The 26577-nt window shown below is 43.3% G+C and overlaps 1 protein-coding gene across 5 annotated transcripts in view; it reads left to right on the top strand.

The window, feature by feature from the left end:
* LOC126108581 (sorting nexin-13-like) overlaps positions 1-26577 on the top strand; it is a 417686-nt gene that overhangs the window by 297302 nt on the left and 93807 nt on the right. For all 5 annotated transcript variants that reach the window (XM_049913874.1, XM_049913875.1, XM_049913873.1 and 2 more), the window contains one exon: positions 19363-19508. In XM_049913874.1, the coding sequence (XP_049769831.1) occupies positions 19363-19508 (146 nt within the window). The remainder of the gene's footprint in view (positions 1-19362; positions 19509-26577) is intronic.

Raw genomic sequence — 26577 nt, 5'->3', positions numbered from 1 at the left:
ATATGGAGAGTAGAAAAGTATAGAGAGTGAAAGGTAATGATTTTTGAAATTTATATCCTGTGGTAGATAATTGGAGCAATGTGCAAGGGAGGAGAATGGCACAGAAGGAAGAAAATTGAGGTGACGGAGCTGTACAGGGTGATTTTTTTCCACTGTGTACAAACTCGTAGGGATTGATCAATGAGAGGATACAGAACAAGAAAGGTCTAATGACCTTACGTCTGGAAATGTGTGGTTTCCATACTAGAGACCATTTATTCAATCGTACATTGTTACAGAGATTGCAGTTTAATATGAGCTGTTCTGTGCAGCCACAGTAACAGTATGTGATGAAAATGATTTCCGTGTGCCTTAACGCATGTGTGTATGTGCAGTAGCGTGTTCTGTCTCGCACGTTCACATCGGCCGTGCTACTCCCGACAATGTCAAAGGCGGCACGAATACGCTGCTCCAGTGTCTCCACATCTGGAATGGGCTGTGCGTACACAGTACTTTTGAGATGGCCCCCATAGCCGTCGTCAGATCCGTCGACCAGGGAAGACACGATTGAAATGCGTCCGGATGTTAATGGCAACGTAGGCGGGAGCACCATTATGGAGCAGCCACATAACCCTTCGAATCATCGACGGCATTTCTTCCAGCAGGGAAGCAAAGTTACCTGCAAGAAATGACGATAGTTCTGTTCTGTAAGGAGAGACAAAAGGAAGACTGGTCCCAAAATACTGTTGCCAATTATCCCGGCTCACACACTCCGGCTGCACCCATGCTGACGATTCCCTATCACCGTACCATTCTGCGTACTATCCCACAGATCACTGTTATGAAAGTTGAAGATGCCACTCTGCGTAAAGGTGGCCTCATCTGTGAACCGGATGGGTGATGCAGATCCCGGAATCGTGGTTGCCCGGTGAAGAAACCGGTGTCAAAACTGCTCCTGATGTGGAAAGTCTGTCACAGCCAAGCCCTGCACAAGCTGTAAGTGATAAGCGTAGTAACAGTTGTCACAGAGAATGTTCTGCACAGTCGTCTGGCTTAACCTGTACTGGCGGACCAACTGCCCGGTACTGCCTCGGCGGTTGGGTTCCACAGTGTTAATCACATTTTACTCCAAGTCTGGTGTTCGAACATTTCGGGGACCTCCTTCACGATTTCCTGCTTCCCAAAATGACCCCGTCTCAGACGAACGGTGAATCACTGTCGCAAACCTCGAATGCTGTGGTTGTCGGCAGGTGTAGGTCTCCTAATACGACCTCGCTGTCCGCCGCCCATTGCCAATTGTCTTTCTGTAAGTAAACATCGTGTCGATTCAAATACTATTTTGTACAACACTGTATCGTGTCAACTACAAGGTGAGTCAGCAAGAGAAGTGAATTGGACACAACATTAGCAATTACCATGGCAGGAGAGGGCACTAGGCCATGACGTGGGGGGAAACTGTGCATACTGCAACTGTGGCTACATGGTACAGCACGTATTAGACCACAGTCTCTGTAACTGTGTATGATTGATTAAATGGTCTCTAGCTTGGAATCCGTGCATATCCAGACGCAAGTTCGTTACACCTTTTTTGTTCCGTATCTCTCATCAATCGGTCCCTAGAGCTTGTGAAACCAGGCACTGTTGTGGAAGCAGAGACAGAGAGGCTGACATGAGAGTAGGGAGACTGAGAGGAGTGTCAGAGAATGGGGCCAAAGGGTGGAGACCTGTAGGTGGACAGGGAGTAAGAGGAGAGACGGGATGGTCGAGAATCTTAAGATACCTGGAGCTGGGGAGGAAGGTGCAAAGGAGAGAGTGCTGTGGAGGGGGCTGCTTGGCGGGGCCCAACACTGACTGTGGTTTGTTTGACCAGGAGAGTAAGAGTAACAGAGCACCGTACTTGTTGTTCGGTTAACTCGGGGGACGGGACCGAACGGCGAGATCGTAGGTCCGGTTACCGCACTTGTAATGCTGAGAATGTCAGGAGCAAAACGTATGTTTATGTGAAACGGTTCTGCATTTTTGTACTCAAAGAAACAAACTGAACAAAAGTCCAATTGCAGAACAAAAACAACATGTCACTTACAAGGGGAGGCCGTGACATTGACATCACAGGTTTACTTCAGACTGTTTACACCTTTAGTAGGCCATTAAAATAATGTAATGTAAAAGCAGTAAGGCACACTACTCTGGCATTTCAGGGAAAATCATGAGAGACGTTTACGCGTGTGCTATGTGGCGTATGTATCAGGTTTTAGAAGTACGAAACCAGAATTTCTCTATAGATCGCGTCAGCCGTCAGTGTAAAGCCCGTGAGACTGCATCTGCAGCGCTATCTGCTTCCTGTAATGGCTGAAGAGAAATGTCAATGTGCAGTAACCCAAGTTCCATACATCGGTATATGTTTCAAACCCGTAAACGTGTCGTGTTTTGTGGCTATGAACTACGGTTTGCGGACAGCATTGGTTTTCTGTTATTGTTTGAAGGAAACTACTGCAGAATCACATCAGATGCTTGTCGAAGCTTTCGGCGAATGTGCTCTTGAGAAAACACAGTGTTTTGAGCTGTCTAAAAAATTCAAAAGTGGTGATTTTGACGAAAGCGGGAAACCGACAAAAATGTTCAGAAACAACAGGTTGCGGGCTTTATTGGATGAAGATGATACTCAAACTCGACAGGAACTCGCGGAACAATTGAATGTGACGCAGACAGCTGTTCCTCTTCGATTGAAAGCTATGGGAAAGGTGGAGAAAGCGGGAAAATGGGTTCGCGAGAACTGAATGATAGACGGAAGCAGATCGAAAGACCACTTGTGAAATGCTGCTCGGCAGATACAAAAGAAAGGCGTTTCTCCGTCAAATAGTGACAGGTGATGAAAAATGGATATACGAGGCTTGGAACTTAAATAGTGGCAACTATTTATTTACAGTTCGTACAAAATAGATACGTGTTTCAAAGTTTTGCTGACCTTAAAAGTAGTCACCATCATTGTGTATAACCCGTTGCCAGTGATGTGGAAGTCATAGGATACTTTTAGCAGTGGCAGTTGTGTTGACAGTTTCAGCGGCGTGGTCTATTGCTCGACAAATTTGTTGCAGTTCTGAAGCGAATACCGCGAAGTGTTTCCTTCAGTTTAGAAATAGAGTTGAACTCACGAGGCCTTAAGTCAGGGGAGTGCAGTAGGTGGAATAGCACTTAGCAGCCCCATCAGTCCAACAAATCAGTAACAGCTTGCACTGTACGTGCTTGAGCATCGTCCTGCAAAACGATGGTCAGGTCCTGCAGAAAGTGTCACCACTTCTGTCTCTAAGCTGGCCGTAGGTTGTGTTCCAAAAATGAACAACAAAATTGTAGATTTCTGTTGAAGCACCGGAGAAAATGCGCCCAATGTGTCGTAGAAGATACAGCCACTATGTGTACCACATATTCTTAAGATTTGTTGCAATGATCTTTCAACAACAAATATTTAATTTTTCAGGAATGTATACCAGTAATATCACAATTCAGAATGTGAATGTCAGTTGTATTTTATGACTGGCAGCTCAGAAGTCTGTTATTGTTCCATTATTTACTCCTGGGATGACCCTCTTCTCCTACATAGGCTGGCAATACATGAATTGTCAATATCACACTTGTGTAGGCAATTCCTCTTGCAAAGTTACTGTAATAGTGTCTCACCTAGAAGGCACATGCCATCTGTCGACATGGTTCTTCTTCTTCATTCGTAGTCTTCCCCTCTGTCTTTTACCTTGTGGTTCGCAGCGAAAAAAAAAAAATAATAAAATAAAAAAAAAAAGTTTTGGAAGTCTACTTTCATGCATTCTATCGTTCTGTCTACATGTTCCCTCCATCTGTTTCTGTTTAGATGTACAGTAGAAACTAGATTAACTGTCGCTTCTGGGATAAGGAGATGATTGGAATGTGAAAAAGATCAGATAATGATGTGAATGCAAGTCATTTACAGACCTGAAAACATCCTAATAAATCAAATTAGTGTAAAAAAAAATTATATTTACATGTCATGTGGAGGGAACGGGGAGCAAAAAACATAGCTTTTATGTCACCTTGTTGAATTTCAGACTCGGAGAAGTGGCCTGGGGCATTATCTAACAATACAACTACACGGGTGGTAGGATTTCGGATTTTGAGTGTTTCTTAACAGTCAGAACAAATGCACCTAAAATAATTCTTTAAAGAAATTGCCATTCGGCCAAGCACTTTGTTGAGCCTTGTAATAAGCAGTAAGTGCTGACATGTTTTATAACAGTCTCGGTTTCTTAGATTCGACAATTACAAACATCAGTTTGCAGTCACCACTTGTGTTGCTGCATGCTGCAATGGTCAGGTTGTCCTATGCTAGTGTCATGCCTGTGGCTGTACCATTCTTTGAGGCAAGTGTTTTTCGAGGCCGCGTCTTGTAGTTTAGCCCAGTCTCATCGACGTTGTATTACTACCAGTTCATATTCAGACACTTTTTCCCAATGAGCTCGACTAACTGCATCATCGTCAGCAGAAAATACTTCACCTGAAATAGCAACTTACCTAACATCGTGACGATTTTTCCACCAGTGAAGCCATTCTTCACGTGCTTTTAACTGGCGACAAGTAAAATCGATGGATAATACGGGCACACTGTTCGGCGAGGAGCACAGACCGATGGTCGGATGCACGGTCGGGTAATCTGAGGTATTGTTTAATTGAAGGTCAGATAATTGAAGTTCCTTCAATCAGCATGTAATTCGTTGCTAGTGTCTTCATTTCTGAAATGATGCACTCTTTAATGCTACAGAGAAATCTCATTTCCACACTCGTAGCCTCTTGTGTGGGAAGCCACGTTTCCCATCTGTAGAGTGTGGTAGGTGCCACTGTGACTTTGTAAAACTTAGTGTGACACTCTATTGTGGCTTGTTTTGTGTTTTTTTTCTATAATTGTTAGATTTCAGGATCCTGTGATAAATTTCATTGTCAAAATACCGAAAGTGTGTTACCTGTTCCATTTCATTATTTATTACAATTTTAGATCTTATATGCAATTTTATCTTGAACAAATGTTGTAACCTTTGTTTTGTTAGTAAAGATGCTCATGTTGTACTTGAAAGCCATTGCACTAAGATGATAAATGGCTCTTTCATCATTTTCCTAAAACTGTTATTTGATCATCTGTCTTAAAGCAGAGTATTGGAACATTTCTTTCTGTTGATCTTTATGCCACATGTGATTTTTTTTTTTTTCTCCAAGCCCTGACCAGGTCACCTATCTTGAATAGAATTGGAGACATGGCACATGCTTCTCTAAATCACTATATGTTGTTAATTGTTCAGGCAAGTTATGTCATCTTCAATTACATTTGTTGCCTCTTTCTAAATAGTGTTTACGGAGTTCATTAGATGCAATGGGAAGCATCTTTATTCCACATCTGTCGAATTAGGTGTCTGTTGACTTTTTCAAAAGCTTTTTCCTCATCTACAAACACTGTAGGTTTCTCAATTAAATTCTTTTCTTTACTCTACCAGTTGTTTTATATTAAAATTACCATCAGTGCATATTTATTCTTCTAATAAAATTGTATTGGAGATAGGGGGCAGTAATCTGTGTGAATTAGGCCAATCCTTCTATAGCTCTTTGGGTAACTTTTGTTGCCTGTCCTGAATATTGATAAAATTTTGCTGGATTCGACTCCTCAGGCACCTTACCTGTAGTCCAGCATAGATTACTAACACACTGTGTGATCAAAAGTACTCGGACACCCCCAAAAAGAAACATTTTTCATATTAGGTGCATTGTGCTGCCACCTACTGCCAGGTACACCGTATCAGTGACCTCAGTAGGCATTAGACTTTGTGAGAGATCAGAATGGGGTGTTCCACAGATCTCTCAGACTTAGAACGTGGCCAGGTGATTGGGTGTCATTTGTGTCATACGTCTGTACGCGAGATTTCCACACTCCTAAACATCCCTAGGTCCACTGTTTCTGATGCGATAGTGAACTGGAAATGTGAATGGACACATACAGCACAAAACTGTACAGGCCGACCTCATCTGTTTACTGACAGATCACTGACAGTTGAAGAGGGTTGTAGTGTGTAATAGGCACACATCTATCTAGACTATCACACCCGAATTCCAAACTGCCTCAGGATCTACTGCAAGTACTATGACAGTTAGGTGGGAGGTGAGAAAACTTGGATTTTACGGTCGAGCGGCTGCTCGTAAGCCCACATCACACCAGTAAATGCCAAACGATATCTGTCTAGGTGTAAGGAGTGCAAACATTGGACGACTGAACAGTGGAAAAACGTGTGGAGTGACGAATCACAGTACACAATCGGGCGATCTGATGGCAAGGTGTCGGTATGGTGAACGCCCAGTGAAATTTATCTGGAAGCGTGTGTAGTGCCAACAGTAAAATTTGGAGGTGGTGGTGTTATGGTCTGGTCATGTTTTTCATGGAGGGGGCTTGCATTCCTTATTGTTTTGCGTGGCACTATCACAGCACAGGCCTACATTGATGTTTTAAGCACCTTCTTGCTTCCCACTGCTGAAGAGCAATTGAGACACGGCAGCTGCATCTTTGAACATGATCGAGCACCCGTTCATAATGCACGGCCTGTGATGGAGTGGTTACACAACAACATCCCTGTAATGGACTGGCCTGCACAGAGTCCTGACTTGAATCATATAAAACACCTTTGAGATTTGGAACGCCGACTTCGTGGCAGTCCTCACCGACCGACATTGATACCTCTCCTCTGTGCAGCCCTCTGTGAAGAATGGGCTGCCATTCCCCAAGAAACCTCCCGGCACTTGATTAAACGTATGCATGCGAGAATGGAAGCTGTCATCAGATCTAAGGGTGGGTCAACACCATATTGAATTCCACCATTATCGATTGAGGGCACGAGGAACTTGTAAGTCATTTTCAGCCAGGTGTCTAAATACTTTTGATCACATAGTGTATGCACTGAGGTGACAAAAGTCTCGGTATACCTGCTAATATATTGTGCAGACCATCTTTTGCCCAGTGTAGTGCAGCAGTTCGACACGGCACAAGCTCGAGAAGTCGATGGAAGTCCCCTGCAGAAATTTTAAGCCCTGCTGCCTCTGTAGTCATCCATAATTGCAAAACTGTTACTGATGCAGGATGCTGTGCGCTAACTGATCTCTCGATTACGTCCCACAAATTTTCTATGAGATTTGTGTGATCTGGGTGGCCAAACCATTCGCTCAAATTGTCCAGAATGTTCTTCAGACCAATGGCGAACATTTGTGGTCCGTTAACACGGTGGATTATTGTCCATAAAAAGTCCATCATTGTTTTTGAATGTGAAGTTCGCGAACGCCTGCAGATCATCTGCAACTAGCCGAACGTGGACCGAAGGACTCGGTCCATTCTGTGTAAACACAGCCTACGCCATTATGGAGCTACCACTAGCTTGCACAGTGCCTTGTTGACAACTTGGGTCCACGGCTTTTTGGGGTCTGTGCAACACTCAAACATTACCACCAGCTCTTTCCAATTGAAATCGGAGCTCGTCCGACGAGGCCACGATTTTCTGTTCGTCTGAGGGCCGGCCGGTACGGTCGCAAGCCCGGGAGACGTGCTGCGTGGAATGTTGTGCTGTTAGCAAAGGCACTCACATCGGTCAGCTGCTGTAGTCCAGTAATGCCAAATTTTGCCACACGTATTCTAACAGGTACTTTCGACGTATATCCCACATTGATTTCTGCGGTTATTTCACGCAGTTTTACTTGTGTGTAGCAGTGGCAACTTTACACAAACACCGCTGATCTCGGTCATTGAGCGACTGCATTGTTTGTGGTGATAGGTGGTGCCCGAAATGTGGTACTCTCGGCACACTCTTGACACTTTAGGTCTTGGAGTATTAAAATCCATAAAAATTTCCAAAATGGAATGTCCCGTGTGTCTAGCTGTAACTCCCATTCTGTGTTCAAAGTCTGTTAATTTTCATCGTGCCGCCATAATCAAATCAGAAATCTTATTGCACGAATCACTCGAATACAAATGACAGCGCTGTCAGTATTTCTGCACAGCTGAATCGTCATCCCTGTGATTTTTGTAATGCTGTTCCCATCATTCTAAAGTTGTTATGTTTATTTTGGCTCACTCTTTCTCTTTTTAGTTCATGCATCTAATTACTTTATATGCTGTCGAGTGTCATTCGTGATTGTCTTTTTCAGTTTTGGTGTTTGAAGTGTTCCTGTGATTCTTGCTGCCTTTCCCTAGTTGCTATCTATATTTCTTGCCCTGCAACATATAAGGAGGCATTCTTTGGAGTGTGATTGTATGTAAATACAAGGGCGAGTCAAATGAAAACCTTAAATTTGTAATAACAAATCAAAATTTTGCGCCGTTATCATGTAAGTTGGTAAGCATGCTACAAACAGCGTGGAGAATGGCCTGTAGGTGGCAGCATAGTGCAGATGCACACATACCATCACAGTATCAGTGTAAAGATGGCCGCCCCACTTCCGACTTGCACCAGGGAAGAACAGAGTCCTGTTATTCGGTTTTTGTGTAGTGCAGGTGTCAAACCTATTAAAATTCATCGACCAATGAAGGTTCAGTATGGTGATGCGTGTTTGCCACAGCAGCAAGTCTACGAATGGAGTAGGAAGCTCGCAAATGGTGTGACTTCAGGGGAAGGTGCTCCTCGTCCAGGTCAGGCACAACGAGTTGTGACTCCACAGAACATTGCAGCAGTTGAAGCCGTACTGAAGGAAAACCGCTGAGTGACACTGAATGACATTGCAGCATGTTTACAGATTAGTCATGGGTCAGCACACCACATTGTGCATGGTGTGCTCCACTTTCGCAAAGTGGGTGCCATGACAGCTGACTCCTTAAATGACAGAACAACGTGTCGATGCTTGTGAAGAATTTCTTCGACGCTTTGAACGAAAAGGTGATGGCTTCCTTGCAAGAATCATTACTTGGGACGAAACCTGGGTTCACTTCCACCAACTGGAAACGAAGAGAGCGAGCAAGGAAATGGTGCCATTCCCCATCACCAAAACCAAAGAAGTTTCGAACAGAACCATCAGCAGGGAAGGTTATGCTGACTCTCTTTTGGGAAGAAAAAGGCATCATTTTGGAGCATTACGGCCTGCAATCAAATCAAAGTGACGTGGATTGCTGTCAGCAGGTGTCCTTTTGCAATGTGACAATGCAAGGCCCCACACTGCCCGTACAACAGTTGCAACAATCACAGACCTGCATTTTGAGTGTCTTCCTCATCCACCATACTCACCAGACCTTGCCCCATGCGACTTCCATATGTTTGGACCACTCAAAGACGCAATGGGAGGAAAGAAGTTCCATTCTGATGATGAGGTACGCCATGCAGTGCATGAGTGGTTGTGCGGACTACCAAAAGAATTTTTTTCTAAAGGAATTTATGCACTTTGTAAGCACTGGAGGACTTGCATTGAACATGGGGGAGATTATGTTGAAAAGTGATACAGCTTTGTACCACTTCAGCACAATAAATAATATTTAACAAAATATTTAAGTTTTTCATTTGACTCACCCTCGTATTATATGATTGCTATTTTTCTTTCACTTGCTGTAACTCTCTTTCTCACATTTTGGTGCCTTCCTGTATTCTGCATATTGCTTTTTTGCCAGGAACCTTGTCAGCTGTTTTCAGAACTGTGATTGTAATGGTTTGTCATTCTTCAGTCAAATCTCTTGCACTTACAGCAGGCCCAAACTCTGTGCCTTTTAATATGTCTGCTTGTGTCTGTATATGTGTGGATGGATATGTGTGTGTGTGTGTGTGAGCACGAGTGTATACCCGTCCTTTTTTCCCCCTAAGGTAAGTCTTTCCGCTCCCGGGATTGGGATGACTCCTTACCCTCTCCCTTAAAACCCACATCCTTTCATCTTTCCCTCTCCTTCCCTCTTTACTGACGAAGCAGCCGTTAGTTGCGAAAGCTAGAATTTTGTGTGTGTATTTGTGTGTTTTTTACTGTATCTATCTGTTTGTGTTTGTTTGTGTGTCTATTGACCTGCCAGCACTTTTGTTTGGTAAGTCTCATCATCTTTGTTTTTAGATATATTTTTCCTACGTGGAATGTTTCCCTCTATTATATATATATATATATATATATATATATATATATATATATATATATATATATATATATATAGAGGGAAACATTCCACGTGGGAAAAATATATTTAAAAAGAAAGATGATGAGACTTACCAAACAAAAGCGCTGGCAGGTCGATAGACACACAAACATACACACAAAAATCTAGCTTTCGCAACCAACGGTTGCCTCGTCAGGAAAGAGGGAAGGAGAAGGGAAGACCAAAGGATATGGGTTTTAAGGGAGAGGGTAAGGAGTCATTCCAATCCCGGGAGCGGAAAGACTTAGCTTAGGGGGAAAAAAGGACAGGTATACACTCGCACACACACACACATCCATCCGCATATACACAGACACAAGCAGACATTTGTAAAGGCAAAGAGTTTGGGCAGAGATGTCAGTCGGGACGGAAGTACAGAGACAAAGATGATGTTGAAAGACAGGTGAGGTATGAGCGGCGGCAGATTGAAATTAGAAATTAGCGGAGATTGAGGCCTGGCGGATAGCGAGAAGAGAGGATATGCTGAAGGGCAAGTTCCCATCTCCGGAGTTCTGACAGGTTGGTGTTAGTGGGAAGTATCCAGATAACCCGGACGGTGTAACACTGTGCCAAGATGTGCTGGCCGTGCACCAAGGCATGTTTAGCCACAGGGTGATCCTCATTGCCAACAAACACTGTCTGCCTGTGTCCATTCATACGAATGGACAGTTTGTTGCTGGTCATTCCCACATAGAATGCTTCACAGTGTAGGCAGGTCAGTTGGTAAATCACGTGGGTGCTTTCACACATGGCTCTGCCTTTGATCGTGTACACCTTCCGGGTTACAGGACTGGAATAGGTGGTGGTGGGAGGGTGCATGGGACAGGTTTTACACCGGGGGCGGTTACAGGGGTAGGAGCCAGAGGGTAGGGAAGGTGGTCTCTGGCTCCTACCCCTGTAACCGCCCCCGGTGTAAAACCTGTCCCATGCACCCTCCCACCACCACCTATTCCAGTCCTGTAACCCGGAAGGTGTACACGATCAAAGGCAGAGCCACGTGTGAAAGCACCCACGTGATTTACCAACTGACCTGCCTACACTGTGAAGCGTTCTATGTGGGAATGACCAGCAACAAACTGTCCATTCGCATGAATGGACACAGGCAGACAGTGTTTGTTGGCAATGAGGATCACCCTGTGGCTAAACATGCCTTGGTGCACGGCCAGCACATCTTGGCACAGTGTTACACCGTCCGGGTTATCTGGATACTTCCCACTAACACCAACCTGTCAGAACTCCGGAGATGGGAACTTGCCCTTCAGCATATCCTCTCTTCTCGCTATCCGCCAGGCCTCAATCTCCGCTAATTTCTAATTTCAATCTGCCGCCGCTCATACCTCACCTGTCTTTCAACATCATCTTTGTCTCTGTACTTCCGTCCCGACTGACATCTCTGCCCAAACTCTTTGCCTTTACAAATGTCTGCTTGTGTCTGTGTATATGCGGATGGATGTGTGTGTGTGTGCGAGTGTATACCTGTCCTTTTTTCCCCCTAAGGTAAGTCTTTCCGCTCCCGGGATTGGAATGACTCCTTACCCTCTCCCTTAAAACCCATATCCTTTTGTCTTCCCTTCTCCTTCCCTCTTTCCTGACGAGGCAACCGTTGGTTGCGAAAGCTAGATTTTTGTGTGTATGTTTGTGTGTCTATCGACCTGCCAGCGCTTTTGTTTGGTAAGTCTCATCATCTTTCTTTTTAAATATATATATATATATAATAGAAGGAAACATTCCACGAAGGAAAAATATACCTAAAAACAAAGATGATGTGACTTTAAATATGTCTGCTTGTGTCTGTATGTGTGTGGATGGATATGTGTGTGTGTGCGCGAGTGTATACATGTCCTTTTTTCCCCCCTAAGGTAAGTCTTTCCGCTCCCGGGACTGGAATGACTCCTTACCCTCTCCCTTAAAACCCACATCCTTTCGTCTTTCCCTCTCCTTCCCTCTTTCCTGATGAGGCAACAGTTTGTTGCGAAAGCTTGAATTTTGTGTGTGTGTTTGTGTTCGTTTGTGTGTCTGTCGACCTGCCAGCACTTTCATTTGGTAAGTCACATATATATATATATATATATATATATATTATTTTTTTTTTTTTTTTTTTTTTTTTTTTTACAGAACGTATCTCTGCCTACGTAGATCAATACCTTCAACCCATTACATGCAGTCTCCCATCCTTCATCAAAGACACCAACCACTTTCTCGAACGCCTGGAATCCTTACCCCATCCGTTACTCCCGGAAACCATCCTTGTAACCATTGATGCCACTTCCTTATACACAAATATCCCGCACGTCCAGGGCCTCGCTGCGATGGAGCACTTCCTTTCACACCGATCACCTGCCACCCTACCTAAAACCTCTTTCCTCATTACCTTAGCCAGCTTCATCCTGACCCACAACTTCTTCACTTTTGAAGACCAGACATACCAACAATTAAAGGGAACAGCCATGGGTACCAGGATGGCCCCCTCGTACGCCAACCTATTCATGGGTCGCTTAGAGGAAACCTTCTTGGTTACCCAGGCCTGCCAACACAAAGTTTGGTGCAGATTTATTGATGACATCTTCATGATCTGGACTCACAGTGAAGAAGAACTCCAGAATTTCCTCTCCAACCTCAACTCCTTTGGTTCCATCAGATTCACCTGGTCCTACTCCAAATCCCATGCCACTTTCCTTGATATTGACCTCCACCTGTCCAATGGCCAGCTTCACACGTCCATCCACATCAAACCCACCAACAAGCAACAGTACCTCCATTATGACAGCTGCCACCCATTCCACATCAAACGGTCCCTTCCTACAGCCTAGGTCTTCGTGGCAAATCTGCTCCAGTCCGGAATCCCTGAACCATTACATCAACAACCTGAAAACAGCTTTCGCATCCCGCAACTACCCTCCCAACCTGGTACAGAAGCAAGTAACCAGAGCCACTTCCTCATCTCCTCAAACCCGGAACCTCCCACAGAAGAACCCCAAAAGTGCCTCACTTGTGACAGGATACTTTCCGGGACTGGATCAGACTCTGAATGTGGCTCTCCAGCAGGGATACGACTTCCTCAAATCCTGCCCTGAAATAAGATCCATCCTTCACGAAATCCTCCCCACTCCACCAAGAGTGTCTTTCCGCCGTCCACCTAACCTTCGTAACCTCTTAGTTCATCCCTATGAAATCCTCAAACCACCTTCCCTACCCTCTGGCTTCTACCCTTGTTACCACCCCCGGTGTAAAACCTGTCCTATGCACCCTCCCACCACCACCTACTCCAGTCCTATAACCCGGAAGGTGTACACGATGAAAGGCAGAGCCATGTGTGAAAGCACCCACGTGATTTACCAACTGACCTGCCTACAGTGTGACGCATTCTATGTGGGAATGACCAGCAACAAACTGTCCATTCGCATGAATGGACACAGGCAGACAGTGTTTGTTGGTAATGAGGATCACCCTGTGGCTAAACATGCCGTGGTGGATGGCCAGCACATCTTGGCACAGTGTTACACCGTCCGGGTTATCTGGATACTTCCCACTAACACCAACCTATCCGAACTCCGGAGATGGGAACTTGCTCTTCAATATATCCTCTCTTCCCGTTATCCACCAGGCCTCAATCTCCGCTAATTTCAAGTTGCCGCCACTCATACCTCACCTGTCATTCAACAGCATCTTTGCCTCTGCACTTCCGCCTCGACTGACATCTCTGCCCAAACTCTTTGCCTTTGAATATGTCTGCTTGTGTCTGTATATGTGTGGATGGATATGTGTGTGTGTGCGCGAGTGTATACCTGTCCTTTTTCCCCCCCCTAGGGTAAGTCTTTCCGCTCCCGGGATTGGAATGACTCCTTACCCTCTCCCTTAAAACCCACATGCTTTCGTCTTTCCCTCTCCTTCCCCCTTTCCTGATGAAGCAACTGTTTGTTGCGAAAGCTTGAATTTTGTGTGTTTAGTGAAACCAAGTAAAATGAAAGAAAAGTCACATGTTTCTTTATTGTTAGAATGCCAGACTCCACACTGTCCATAAAACTTCTGCTTACTTAACAGACAAGAGTATTAAATTAGTGTCTCTGTTAGTATTCAATCAATTTATCACCTGATGGCTTATCTTTGTTACATTAACTCAGACAGAAAATGTCCAGACTGGGGTTTTTGTCACCTGGATAGGCTGTGGAATCTTTTCAAAAAATTTTCTGGGGTTCAAACATCAAAGAAAAAAGAGTGCATGCAAAAGTGTATAAATTTGAAATACAAATATTTTGAGAAACGATAAAATGATTTGTACTGAAACACTTCCTTCCCATAATGCATCTGACATAAAAAAAATCCTGAGCAAACCAATTGGAAAAAGGCTTAAGCTTCACTTTCAAAATATTTCGAATGTGTAAATAATCACCATGATGTTACTATGTTGCATAAATTTCAATTTTATAAAAGTGCCTTTCTACTAAATCTGACATTAGTGTGATGTGATATTTTTAGTAGGAAGAAAAGTGCTAAAAAAAAAAAAAAAAAAAAAAAAAAAAAATTTATACCCGTCTTTACTCGAAGACGGCTGTAGATTGGCATTGTGGTCTAGTAGGTTACGGGCTTTCAACCTGTATGAATGAAACAACAGTTGTTCTGCTCACATAACACATTATTCATTTTACGCAAATTCAAGGTGGAGGGGTCAGAAAGGAAAAGAAAGGGAAGGGAAGGAATTTTATGTGGCATCGGAGGTGACTGGTGGCAGCGTTTGCCGGACCGAGACTCAAACTCGGTATCTTTTGCTAACTAGGTGGTCGCATTAACCACTGTGCTGTGCAAACATGATGTTAATCACAATTGCGCCTACTGTCTCGTCTTGTCACTTCACCAGAAACTGCAAGGAAACTGCAGTCGATGCTCCAGAATCTTAACACACAAAGCGAGATGGCGTGACTCACAGTGAACAAATCTAAAACGGAAGTAATGACAAATGGATTAGAAACCCCAATATATCTTGAAGGAATGGAACTAATGTATCCACACAACACAAGCTTAGGCCAAATAATTTCTTTTAACAACAAAATAAAACTTAGTGTTTCCTTAGCTTGGTAAGCTTTTTGGGCCTTAAAGTTCGTATTGCTAGACAGAACCCTGAATAGGGTGTTAAGGGGCTCCGGAACACCCAATACTTGCAATGTTAAAATAACGCTTATAAATTACATCTTTCCTCACAAAGTATTTGAGGTAGGAAGTTGAACTTTTTACAGATTATTTATTGGAATATGGGCTACAACTTAACACAGGGATTTTACAAAACTTTAGTTGAGTTATTAAAGATGATTTTTTTTCAATTGTAATGAAAATTCACAAAATTTTTTTGCAATTTTTTTATTTATATATTCAAAAATATACAGTTTTTTGGAAAAAGGCTGTGTTAAATTATGCAGAAGGTACTGTGTAACATTTACTGAAAGTTTGAAACAAATATGTTCGGAAGATCCTTAGAAAACATGTAATTAGTGTGAGAAAATAAAAGTTTTGGGAATCGAGCGACAAAGATTGGATTAACTTTTTAGTGCATTCCAGGTCCATAGGATGGATTATCTTCATCCTCTGCAAACTCCTCCTCCAGCTTCCTCTTGTTCCTCCTCCCGTTTACTCTTGCTTGTATTTCTAGACTCTTTACAGCCCTGTCTGCAGCCCGAAGGTGTTCCTTGTCTAAAGCAAGCATCGCTCGTACCATGTTAGAACCTATCTTCATTCCCATATTTCTAAATACCTTGCACCTTACAATGTTGCCATCATTGAAAGTCGCAACAGCATCATACACACCAAAGTGAAGTGTTTCTATTCCAACAAATACAGTCTTGGGGATTCTCGACCGTATAACACTATTTACACTTTCATTGGGGGTTTTGAGTTTTTCCGTGAATACACTTTTTCAACAGTTCAGGTGCTGCTAAGTCTCTCAAAATAGGTTTTATCACCTCCATTATTGCATGAGGCAGACTATGCTTATGAGTGTACACTTCACCAGTTAGCAATCCTTTGTTATATTTACACCAACTGTCTTCTTCTTTGGGACACAAGCTATGTTGGGGATTTTCATCGGTTGAAGAAGTATGAAAAAAAAAAGAGCCCAAACAGCCTTCTTCATTTTGTCGACAATTTTGGATTTCTAATTTCTAATAACTTTACTGTTACTCATTATTATACTTCAACAAAACAGAGACTCAAGAAACAGAATTAATTACGAATATTTTCGAGATAACAACAGAGTAAATAAACATGAAACAATCGACAATCACACCAGCGATATATATTGAACCATCACAGGTTAGCCACAACACATACTTTATCTCACATCACTAAAATGTACCTGATGAACACGGACGTTAATAACAACACCATTTGACAGCAGTTTAACAGCGCCACAGTGGGTCACGCCCATGTAGAACACATTTCAAAAAAAATTTAAAAATAGTTGTAGTCTTCGGAATTGAATAAATTATATATCTATTAAAAGGTAATAGTCTGCACATTCAGAAAACGCAAAAAAGTAAAAATTGAACTTTTCATGATTTTGAGCCTTTCCGGAGCCCCTTAAGAACGGAGGCACTTGAAAACGGTGTTTTTCCAGTGTTGTTATACGGATATCAGATGTGGGCCCTCAAAGCCAAAGAGAGAAACACTCTACATGTATGCAAAAGGAAAATGCAGAGGAAGATCCTCAGCGTCTCACTGAAAGACAGAATATCGAACACCTCGATACACGAGATGTTGACAACATTAGACATAGCTTGACAGGCTGCCAAGACCAAATGGAAATTGAGTGGTCACATGGCGAGATGACAGCTACCACACAGCACTAGCTATCACATAGGACCCCTACATCGCCAAGACTCTCCTGGCAAGACGGAGACACAAATGATCGGACGTATTTACAAAATAAGCAGGAAGACAGTGGACCGGCATAGCCAGAAAGAGAGAGGAATGGAAAGAACTAGAACTACAACTGAGTGATCAAGTGTAATTCAATCTGTTGTGTGCATTAAGTGTGGTACCCTCTTACACAGACTAGCTCACCGCATGAGTTATTAAAAGCTGCTACCCCTACTTGTAGGAGGCCTTTGCCCTCAATGGGACAACACAGGCTCTTTTCATTCATTCATTTATTCATCTTGGCACAACTCCCGGCTGACCCACATTCCCACCGAGTGACACCTATCTTTGGTCCTCGTCCGTATCCACTGTGCTCGCTACTCAGAGATACCTGCAGGAGGTCGAACTTAATTTTGGAGGTGGTGTATTCATGGCCCATCGAGTTGAACCAATTGTAAGAATGGCTCGTGTCTTCTTTGGGTCACATTTGAAAGGGCAGACACCACACATTTGTGTAATACATTGCTCTCTGAGTGTTTTCCATAATTTCGTCGTATTACTTCACAGAACTGTTTCCATTACAGTGCAAGTATCAGAACATACAAAAGAACAATTTTGCTTTGATTTCTCAATGTTTACTTGCACATATACTAAAACACCTTCACCATGCAAAGAGTTTGCCAGAACTGTCACTGGAGCAACTGACTAGCGAGTTGCTTGACTGAAATAAATATAACAGTGGAGAGAGCTTAGGTTAATGTAGCACGTAGCTCACCTGTTTATAACTGTGCTTCCATGTTGGAACATTCTAAAAGAATAATCTTCTAGAATGTTTAAGAAATTTCAAAAGAGAAGTTAGTTTTTTTATAGGTTTTCTGAAGTTAAAATTGAAGTAGACACAAAGGAATTACAGACACTGGCTGTGAACGGGCATTGATTTCAAGTAATGGGGAAAGTTGAAAATTTGTGCTGGAATGGCATTCAAACCTGGGACTCCTACTTGCTACGTAGACGTCAGGGTTGCCATAGGTTCTGGAAATCAGAGTAATCAGGGAATATCAAACACATCAGGGAAATATTGGGGAAACTTAAAAAAGAAAAAGAAAAGAAAAAAGAGAAAAAAAAAATGGAAAAATCGTGGACACAGGACTGCGGTGCTCCTCAGCAGGCCAGAGGCCACGGGCGATGGACTTCAGTAATTGTGGCTGTCTCAGTGCAGGTACATTGTCCAGTGTGGCGTTTTAAAGACATTTAATTTGTTCTAGTACATTTTGGCACTTAAAACGTGGTGTATATGGTAGAAAGTATTGACACTAAGAAGAAGAAAATCGTGGCAGTCACTGGAAGCTTGTAAGCTTTGTACTCACATATTTTGTGAAAGAAAAACCACACAATATCTGTAAAATAATAGATATAACACAGTGGATAATAACCAACAATGGCGAACATAGTAGAACCAACATTTTATTGCTGCTCACCTACAGTGTTGGTTTACACAATTCTTCCTTGCCTTGTACACTTCTTTCAAAGGGCCTACTTTTTTTAGGTTATTTCTGAAATCAGTGAAGGTACTTTAAACCTGTCTTGCGACTCCAAGGAAATGTGTATTTTTGTCACCAAAAGAGTTGCGTTTTATTGAAATAAAATGACATCAGCGGTCTTAATGAAACACACATACTATTTGGCTTGTTTTCTCCATCTAAAAACAGTTCATTACAAAAGATGCTGATGTTAGTACGAAAGATTTTTGCTCACATCAGGAAACACCATCTGCTTAATTTTTTTTTTTTAAATATTGTTTGCGCTATTGTTCCTCGTACAATAGCTGCAAAGACAGACAGGTACATAATTAAGTAGCAAATAATAAACATTTTTGGAATTATTTCTCATTAAGTGTCCAAAAAAGACTTCAGGTATTAATTGCTTCATTATCTTCAATTTTTTCTCTTTTAGAACTCATTGGAATTAGAATTCTGAAATAGTCCAAAACACAGATGGTATACTTTAGTCGTATTATAGACCTGCCCTACTTACTTCAACCTTACAAAATTGTTAAGGCCTATTGGCTTCTGTCTCAGGTTCTTCGGCTGACATTCATCTGATGATTTTAATGACGTTTCGCCAGCACAAGTGGCTGTTCGCTGACGGCAATGGAGGATGAAGCTTTGACAATGCCAGCGAGTCATGCTGGCGAAATGTCAGTAAAATCGTCAGACGAATGTCGGCCGAAGAATCTGAGACAGAAGCTAATAGGCAGTTTGTTCTACCTTACAGTTCCAAAAATTAGTTTACTTTCGTAGATTACAGCTTACTGTTGTACGTTTAATAGTGTCTCAGATGTAAAATTTTTAAGCCCGTGTAAGACTAACTGAAATTAAATCTGACAGGCATCGTAAATGACCGCGGCAAGACGTACGGCATCTACGCGGTGTCCGTGTCCCGACGCTACGAGATAACGGGCCACGTCGACAAGTGGCACGTCTACCGCCGGTACTCGGACTTCCACGAGCTGCACTCCAAGATCAAGGACAAGGTGAGGCAGTGCTCGGGTGCTGTGGGCCCGCTTACTCGGCTCCTGCGATCCCGTGGTTGTCGATTGTGTCAGAGTGTCGTGCCCACTTCGTGGACATTGACTTCAATTTGAAGACTCGTATGTTGCAGCTCTCCGTGCTGCTCAATCCTGTGTGAGCCTCTCCATCTCTGAGTAACTACTGCAGCCTGCATCATTCTGGATCTGCTTACTGCAGCCAAGCTTTGGTCTTACTACAATTTTTACCCTCCACAGTTCCCTTCATTTCCAAATTCACGATTCCTCAGTGTGTCCCATCAACCGATGCCTCCTTCTAGTAAAGTTGGGCCATAAAGTCCTTTCTCCCACTGTTTCAATCTCGTATGTACAGGGTCTGTCCCAAAAGTTCCCAGAATGATCTTTTTTAAATCATTTATTCAGTATCAGTGTACAGTCTTTCCAGAACTTTTCAAAGTATTCTCCCCCTGCTTGCTTGCACCACTGCCAGTGCTTCACCCAATCCTTGAAGTAATCAGTGGGAATCTCTTTCAGCGCAGTTACGAAAGCTGCTTCTACTGCCTCCAGTGTCCCGTGCCAAGTTCCTTTTAGGGTTCTTTAGATCCTCGGGAACAAAAAGATTGGGGCTGTATGGAAATCGGGGCAGTGTTGCCGCATACATTTTGGCCACCAACACACTGTCTCTGTGTCGGTGGCCAAAAAGTACGTGTGGTATCGCTTGACGTGTCGTCGTCATCCACTGACGGTTTGTCGTGAATATTTTTCAGACGTGTCGAGCCCTGTTGCTAAACTGTTTGAACACCTCACATTAAAACTCCTTGTTGACTATTTGTCCTTGTGGCACAAATTCACTGTCAACCACACCGTTTATGTCTGTAAACACAGTGAGCATTGCCTCAATTCACAATTTGCTCAATCTTGCTTTTTTTCCATGTTTGTATGCTACTTGCCAATCTGACGGTGTGTTTTGGGATCCGAAATCCGTGTCTAGTCCCCTGTGATCACTCTGTCAAAAAATTCTGGGTCTGTTTTCTAGCGCTAATGCAGTTCCTGGTACTTAGACAAACTGCTCCTTCATTTCACAGATCAGGACTTGCGGCACCATTTTCGTGTGGACTTTCCTCATTTGAAGATCCTCAGTTAAAGTGCAGTGAAAGATTGTTTCAGGTATTCCACACACCTCTACATTCGTCCGAACACTTAACCACCTGTCCACATCTACAACTCGATGCACTTTTTGCACTAACTCATCCGTCGAGATGTCGACAGGTGTCCCGAGTGGTTGTCCTTATTGACAGACTTCCGACCTTCCCGGAACCTCTTTTCCCACACGAATGTTTGGCTTTCATCGTCTCATCATTGTAGCATTTCTGAAGCATTTCCTCCCATTTCTGCTTCATTTTTCCCAGTTTCAAACAGATCTCAATTGCATAATGCTGCTCCAAAAACTGGTCTATTGTTTGCAGTGGTGCAGTAGATACCTCTGTATGGAACACGACCGTGCTGCAACTGCTGCCTGCGGCAACTGACACTGGCCTCATTTCAAAGCTTAGAACCCCCCCCCCCCTCCCCCCCCGACTTCTCTGCCCAAAGCTCCACCCTGCCAGTGAGTGTTGGCAACCACCAAAAATCATTCGAGGAACTTCAGGGGACAGACACTGCACTCCCAAGTTATTTGATGTATCCATCCTACAGGTAACAGAGAAAATATGGGAACACGAAAAACGCAGCACATTACTGTACTTAAAACAGCATTTGAAAACCGTTAGCATTCTCATAATGGATAGATAATGTGATGTCCTGCTCGTAACCATTGTTAGTTTTGTTCCTGCCTACTGTCAGCTGGTACTCTTTAAACTTAGAGTTACAAGCATCTAATTCTCCTGGTACCTCCAGTTCTTTTTCTCCCCAAATAGCTACGTCATCAGCTGAGATTAAAGCATTGAGATCACCATTTCCTATCTCACCAATTTCATTTACAATCATGTCGGTAAGTGGAGTAAAAAATAATGGCGAGTTGCACTTCCCTCTTGCCCTCCTCTCTCTGTCCGAAAGCAGTCTGACATGCCATTACACACTTGCACACAACTTTTGCAACCTCAATATAGCGTTTGCACCTTTGTGATTAGGGAGTTTGGAGCCATTAGTTCTTCTAAAAATTTAATCTATGTACTGTATTAACAATAACCTGTCACTACATTACTTGGCACTATTTACGCTTCTGCTATCTGAGCTTATTGGAGTAAGTTAGTAAAGAAGCTGCTACTTTGAAAAATTCTGCTGTCTCGTCAGTTTTACTTTGTAGCTGCTGTTTAAATGCTATTAGTTGTTTAATATTTACCTGATAATACCGACATTTTTCAACGAAGATACACAGTCCAGATACGTTAATGTTACCACCACCTACTTATGACAACCGTGTGCAGTAAGCCAAACAGACACTTGCAGTGGAGAGGATCTAAAACGTGTCGGGGCAGACACAGAAAACAGTGGAGTTGTCGTAATGTCGAAACGGAGCGATTTATACGGTGCCGAAACGTGCACGATCGTCGGCTTTCGGACTGAGGGTGGAAGCGTTTCCAAAGTGGCTAAGTTTGTAAATGGTGGCAAAGTGGTGCTACCCGAAACCTGTGCCGAGGTAGCTGTGCTCCACCGTGGACTGTATACGACAGGGGTGAACGGTGGCTGTAGAGAAGGAACTTGCCCCCCTTCTTGCAGCGGTGCACCGTAGGTCTCTAGAAGAGCGTAGCGTTCCAAAGGATTGGAAAAGGGCACAGGTCATCCTCGTTTTCAAGAAGGGACGTCAAACAGATGCGCAGAACTATAGACCTATGTCTCTAACGTCGATCAGTTGCAGAATTTTGGAACACGTATTATGTTCGAGTATAATGACTTTTGTGGAGACTAGAAATCTACTCTGTAGGAATCAGCATGGGTTTCGAAAAAGACGGTCGTGTGAAACCCAGCTTGCGCTATTCGTCCACGAGACTCGGGGGCCGTAGACACGGGTTCACAGGTAGATGCGGTGTTTCTTGACTTCCGCAAGGCATTCGATACAGTTCCCCACAGTCGTTTAATGAACAAAGTAAGAACATATGGACTATCAGACTAATTGTGTGATTGGATTGAAGAGTTCCTAGATAACAGAATGCAGCATGTCATTCTCAATGGAGAGAAGTCTTCCGAAGTAAGAGTGATTTCAGGTGGGTCGTAGGACCGTTGCTATTCATAATGTACATAAATGACCTTGTGGATGACATCGGAAGTTCACTGAGGCTTTTTGCGGCTGATGCTGTGGTGTATCGAGAGGTTGTAACAATGGAAAATTGTACTGAAATGCAGGAGGATCTGCAGCGAATTGACGCATGGTGCAGGGAATGGCAATTGAATCTCAATGTAGACAAGTGTAATGTGATGCTAATACATAGAAAGATAGATCCCTTATCATTTAGCTACAAAATAGCAGGGCAGCAACTGGAAGCAGTGAATGCCATAAATCATCTGGGAGTACGCATTAGGAGTGATTTAAAATGGAATGATCATATAAAGCTGATCGTCGGTAAAGCAGATGCCAGACTGAGATTCATTGGAAGAATCCTAAGGAAATGCAATCCAAAAACAAAGGTTACAGTACACTTGTTTGCCCACTGCTCGAATACTGCTCAGCGGTGTGGGATCCATACCAGATAGGGTTGATAGAAGATATAGAGAAGATCCAAGGGAGAACAGCGCGCTTTGTTAGAGGATCATTTAGTAATCGCGAAGGCGTTACAGAGATGATAGATAAACTCCAGTGGAAGACTCTGCAGGAGAGACGCTCAGTAGCTGTTAAAGTTTCGAGAATATACCTTCACCGAGGAGTCAAGCAGTATATTGCTCCCTCCTACGTATATTTCATGAAGAGACCATGCGGATAAAATCAGAGAGATTAGAGCCCACACAGAGGCATACCGACAATCCTTCTTTCCACGAACAATACGAGACTGGAATAGAAGGGAGAACCAATAGAGGTACTCAGGGTACCCTCCGCCACACACCGTCAGATGGGTTGCGGAGTATGGATGTAGATGTAGATGTAGATGTAGATGAGATGTGTACGGGCGAATGGACGTGCAACTGTGGAGCGACAGACCGCCAACACGAACAGAGGGCTTATGACAGTGCCTTCTCGAGGACCATCCGTCCTCGGCTCGTGGTCTAGTGGCTAGAACTGCTGCCTCCGGATCACGGGGTCCCGGGTTTATTCCTGGCCGGGTTGAGGATTTTCTCTGCCTGGGTACCGGGTGTTTGTGTTGGCCTCATCACTTTGTCATCAGCATTCGTGACAGTGGTTAGGCCAGGCTGTGTACAAAAATTGGGCAGTGTAAAAATCGTCACTTTGTACAGGCGCCGATGACCGCACTGTCGAGCGCCCTACAAACCGATCGTCATCGTCAGTGAGGACCGTTCGGCATCTAACAACCCTACCACAACAGAGGTCAAAAATTAATTATGATTGTAGTGTTGCTCACGCTACTAAATATTGCATTTTTGGGCAACGACGTCGTTATATTATGTGGCAGGTGTCATAAGAGCACAGTTAATAAAGTCATTTCATGAAATAATGGATAAACTAGGCACTCATCTTTTCGTGTTTCCCACGCTGTTCCCGTCGTGCACTCGCGGCTCGATCGTCGAAAATCTAGGTGGTGACGATTCCGAGCTCGGATGCAAAGAGGCCTAGGTGTTGTTCTGCAATATTCAAAAGTTTTATAGATGTGTTTCATAAACCATTCTCGAAGATTAAACTTTTGCAAGTTAGCACAATGGTGATGTAAAAAAAGTAATCAGCGCTCCGAATTTAAGTTACACTTCTTTTTTATTACTTTTGTTGCAATATCACGTAACTCACAAAACATCACTTCACAATATAAAACATACTTGAAAATATCTTCCTCACTATTAAAGTTCACATTTTATAAACTGACTACAATTTGCGTCTTTTCAACATGACGACCAAGACTCGATCTCTAATAACTGCTTACGCGCCCAAAAAATTAGTGTTACAAGTACGTCAAAGATCATAGTGACAAAAGAAAGAATTCACATAAGACTAAATCGTTGCAATAAAAATATAAATATATCAAAGTACCTCTACATTAATGAAATCAAATCTGAGTGTTGTCTCAGAAATATGTTAACTACTTTACAGAAACACAGTAGAATATTGCCGGTATTGAGGTTAGGTGCCGTAATGGTTACGTAGTTGAAGTACCATTACAGGGAGACATAGCTATGTGTGGGGCACAGCAGCAGCCACCGCCCGTTTTACGCACCCTTGCCGACTCCGTTCGTCGGCACTGAGGGCCGGAATCGGCACACCGGTATTGGAACCGAATGACCACCGAGTGACGACAGGTGGCGTCTCCGGACGAATCACCTCTTATTGTCCGTTGGAGAGACGACTGTTGTGTACGGTGCGAAATGTCTGCAACGATTGTTGGAAGGGTCCGGGCCGGAGGAGGGAGAGTTGTGGTCTGGGAAACATTTTTGTGGCATTCCCCGGGCGATGTCGTCATTACAGGAGTCACAGCGGATCAACACGAGTATCGGTCTATCCTCTGGGACCACGTTCCCCCCTACATGTACTCCGTTTTTCCTCAACACGGTGACGTTGACCAGCAGGACGGTGTGACGTGTCGCACGGCTCACAGTGTATGTGTGTGGTTTGGATAGCACTGGGATAAGCCCTCCCCCGGCCAGCAAACTTCCCGGATTTAAATCCGGTCGGTAACTTGTGGGACCACCTTCATCGGGCTGTTTGCACCACGGATCCTCAATTGGGAAACCAAATGCAGCTGGATTCGGCACAGCTCCACGTCCCTGGCGGTACTTCTGGAACTTCGTTGACTCTTGTCGTGCACTGTGAAAGGTGTTATTCAGACTTCTGACAGGTGTTCACATTAATGTGGCTGGACAGTGTATTTTTTTACATCTATAAATGCAGAGTCCTCTAAGAATGTTCAGACGCACTACCTGTTGTTGTCAGTAACAACTGTGGATTTTTACCCCGACGCCTTTCTTTTTGCATCCCGAACATTCCCTGTAGATTCAAATCTGGCCTTCGACCTGTAAACAATGAAAATCGGTGTGAGATGTGGACCAAAACATAGATTATCTGACGGCTTCAAAATCACTGCGACTTTAGAGTGTTACGACATACAGTGCAATAACACTTCACTAGGTGCCCGCCCTTTCTTTGCGAACTTTGACAGACGTGCACATCGAACAGTGACATTACTGTTGTTGTTGTTGTTGTGGTGGTGGTGGTGGTGGTGGTGGTGGTGGTGGTGGTCTTCAGTCCAGAGACTGGTTTGATGCAGCTCTCCATGCTACTCTATCCTGTGCAAGCTGCTTCATCTGCCAGTACCTACTGCAACCTACATCCTTCTGATTCTGCTTAGTCTATTCATCTCTTGGTCTCCCTCTGTGATTTTTACCCTCCACACTGCCCTCCAATACTAAACTGGTGATCCCTTGATGCCTCAATTGAATTGAATTGAATTGAATTGAATTGAATTGAATTTTATTTGATCCTGTAAGATTACATTGTGTACAGTAAATGTACGTGTAATATAGGACATGTCAAAGTATTAACATTCTTTACCACTTATTTTTCTACACCTTTAGCTTACACATTTTTACATCACTGATAATGAGTAACAATATATACAAATTTAATGGCATAAGTATTCTGCAGCACTGTAAAACTCTTTTTCAATGAGATAGTCTTTTAAGTTTCTTTGGAAAGTCATTGTGAAGTACACTATCTTGCAGGTTTTTAGGCAGACTTCTTAGTGGTCTGCTACTAGAGTACTGGGGTCCTTTTTCTAGCATTGCCAGTCGGTGGGGTATGCTCCGTACTTCATTCTTCTTTCTTGTATTGTGGGTGTGTACACTAGCATTTGTAATCCAGTCCTCACTACCTTTTGTGATGTACATTATTGTTTTGTATATATACAATGGTGAAAAAGTTAAGATACCTAACTTCTTGAAACAGTTTATGCATTTTTCAGAGGTCTTTCTTCATAAAATG

The sequence above is a fragment of the Schistocerca cancellata genome, chromosome 11 (assembly GCF_023864275.1).
Source record: "Schistocerca cancellata isolate TAMUIC-IGC-003103 chromosome 11, iqSchCanc2.1, whole genome shotgun sequence".
In the NCBI taxonomy this organism is placed as follows: domain Eukaryota; kingdom Metazoa; phylum Arthropoda; class Insecta; order Orthoptera; family Acrididae; genus Schistocerca; species Schistocerca cancellata.
Note: the sequence above shows the minus strand (reverse complement) of the source record. Positions and strands in the feature narration are given on the sequence as shown.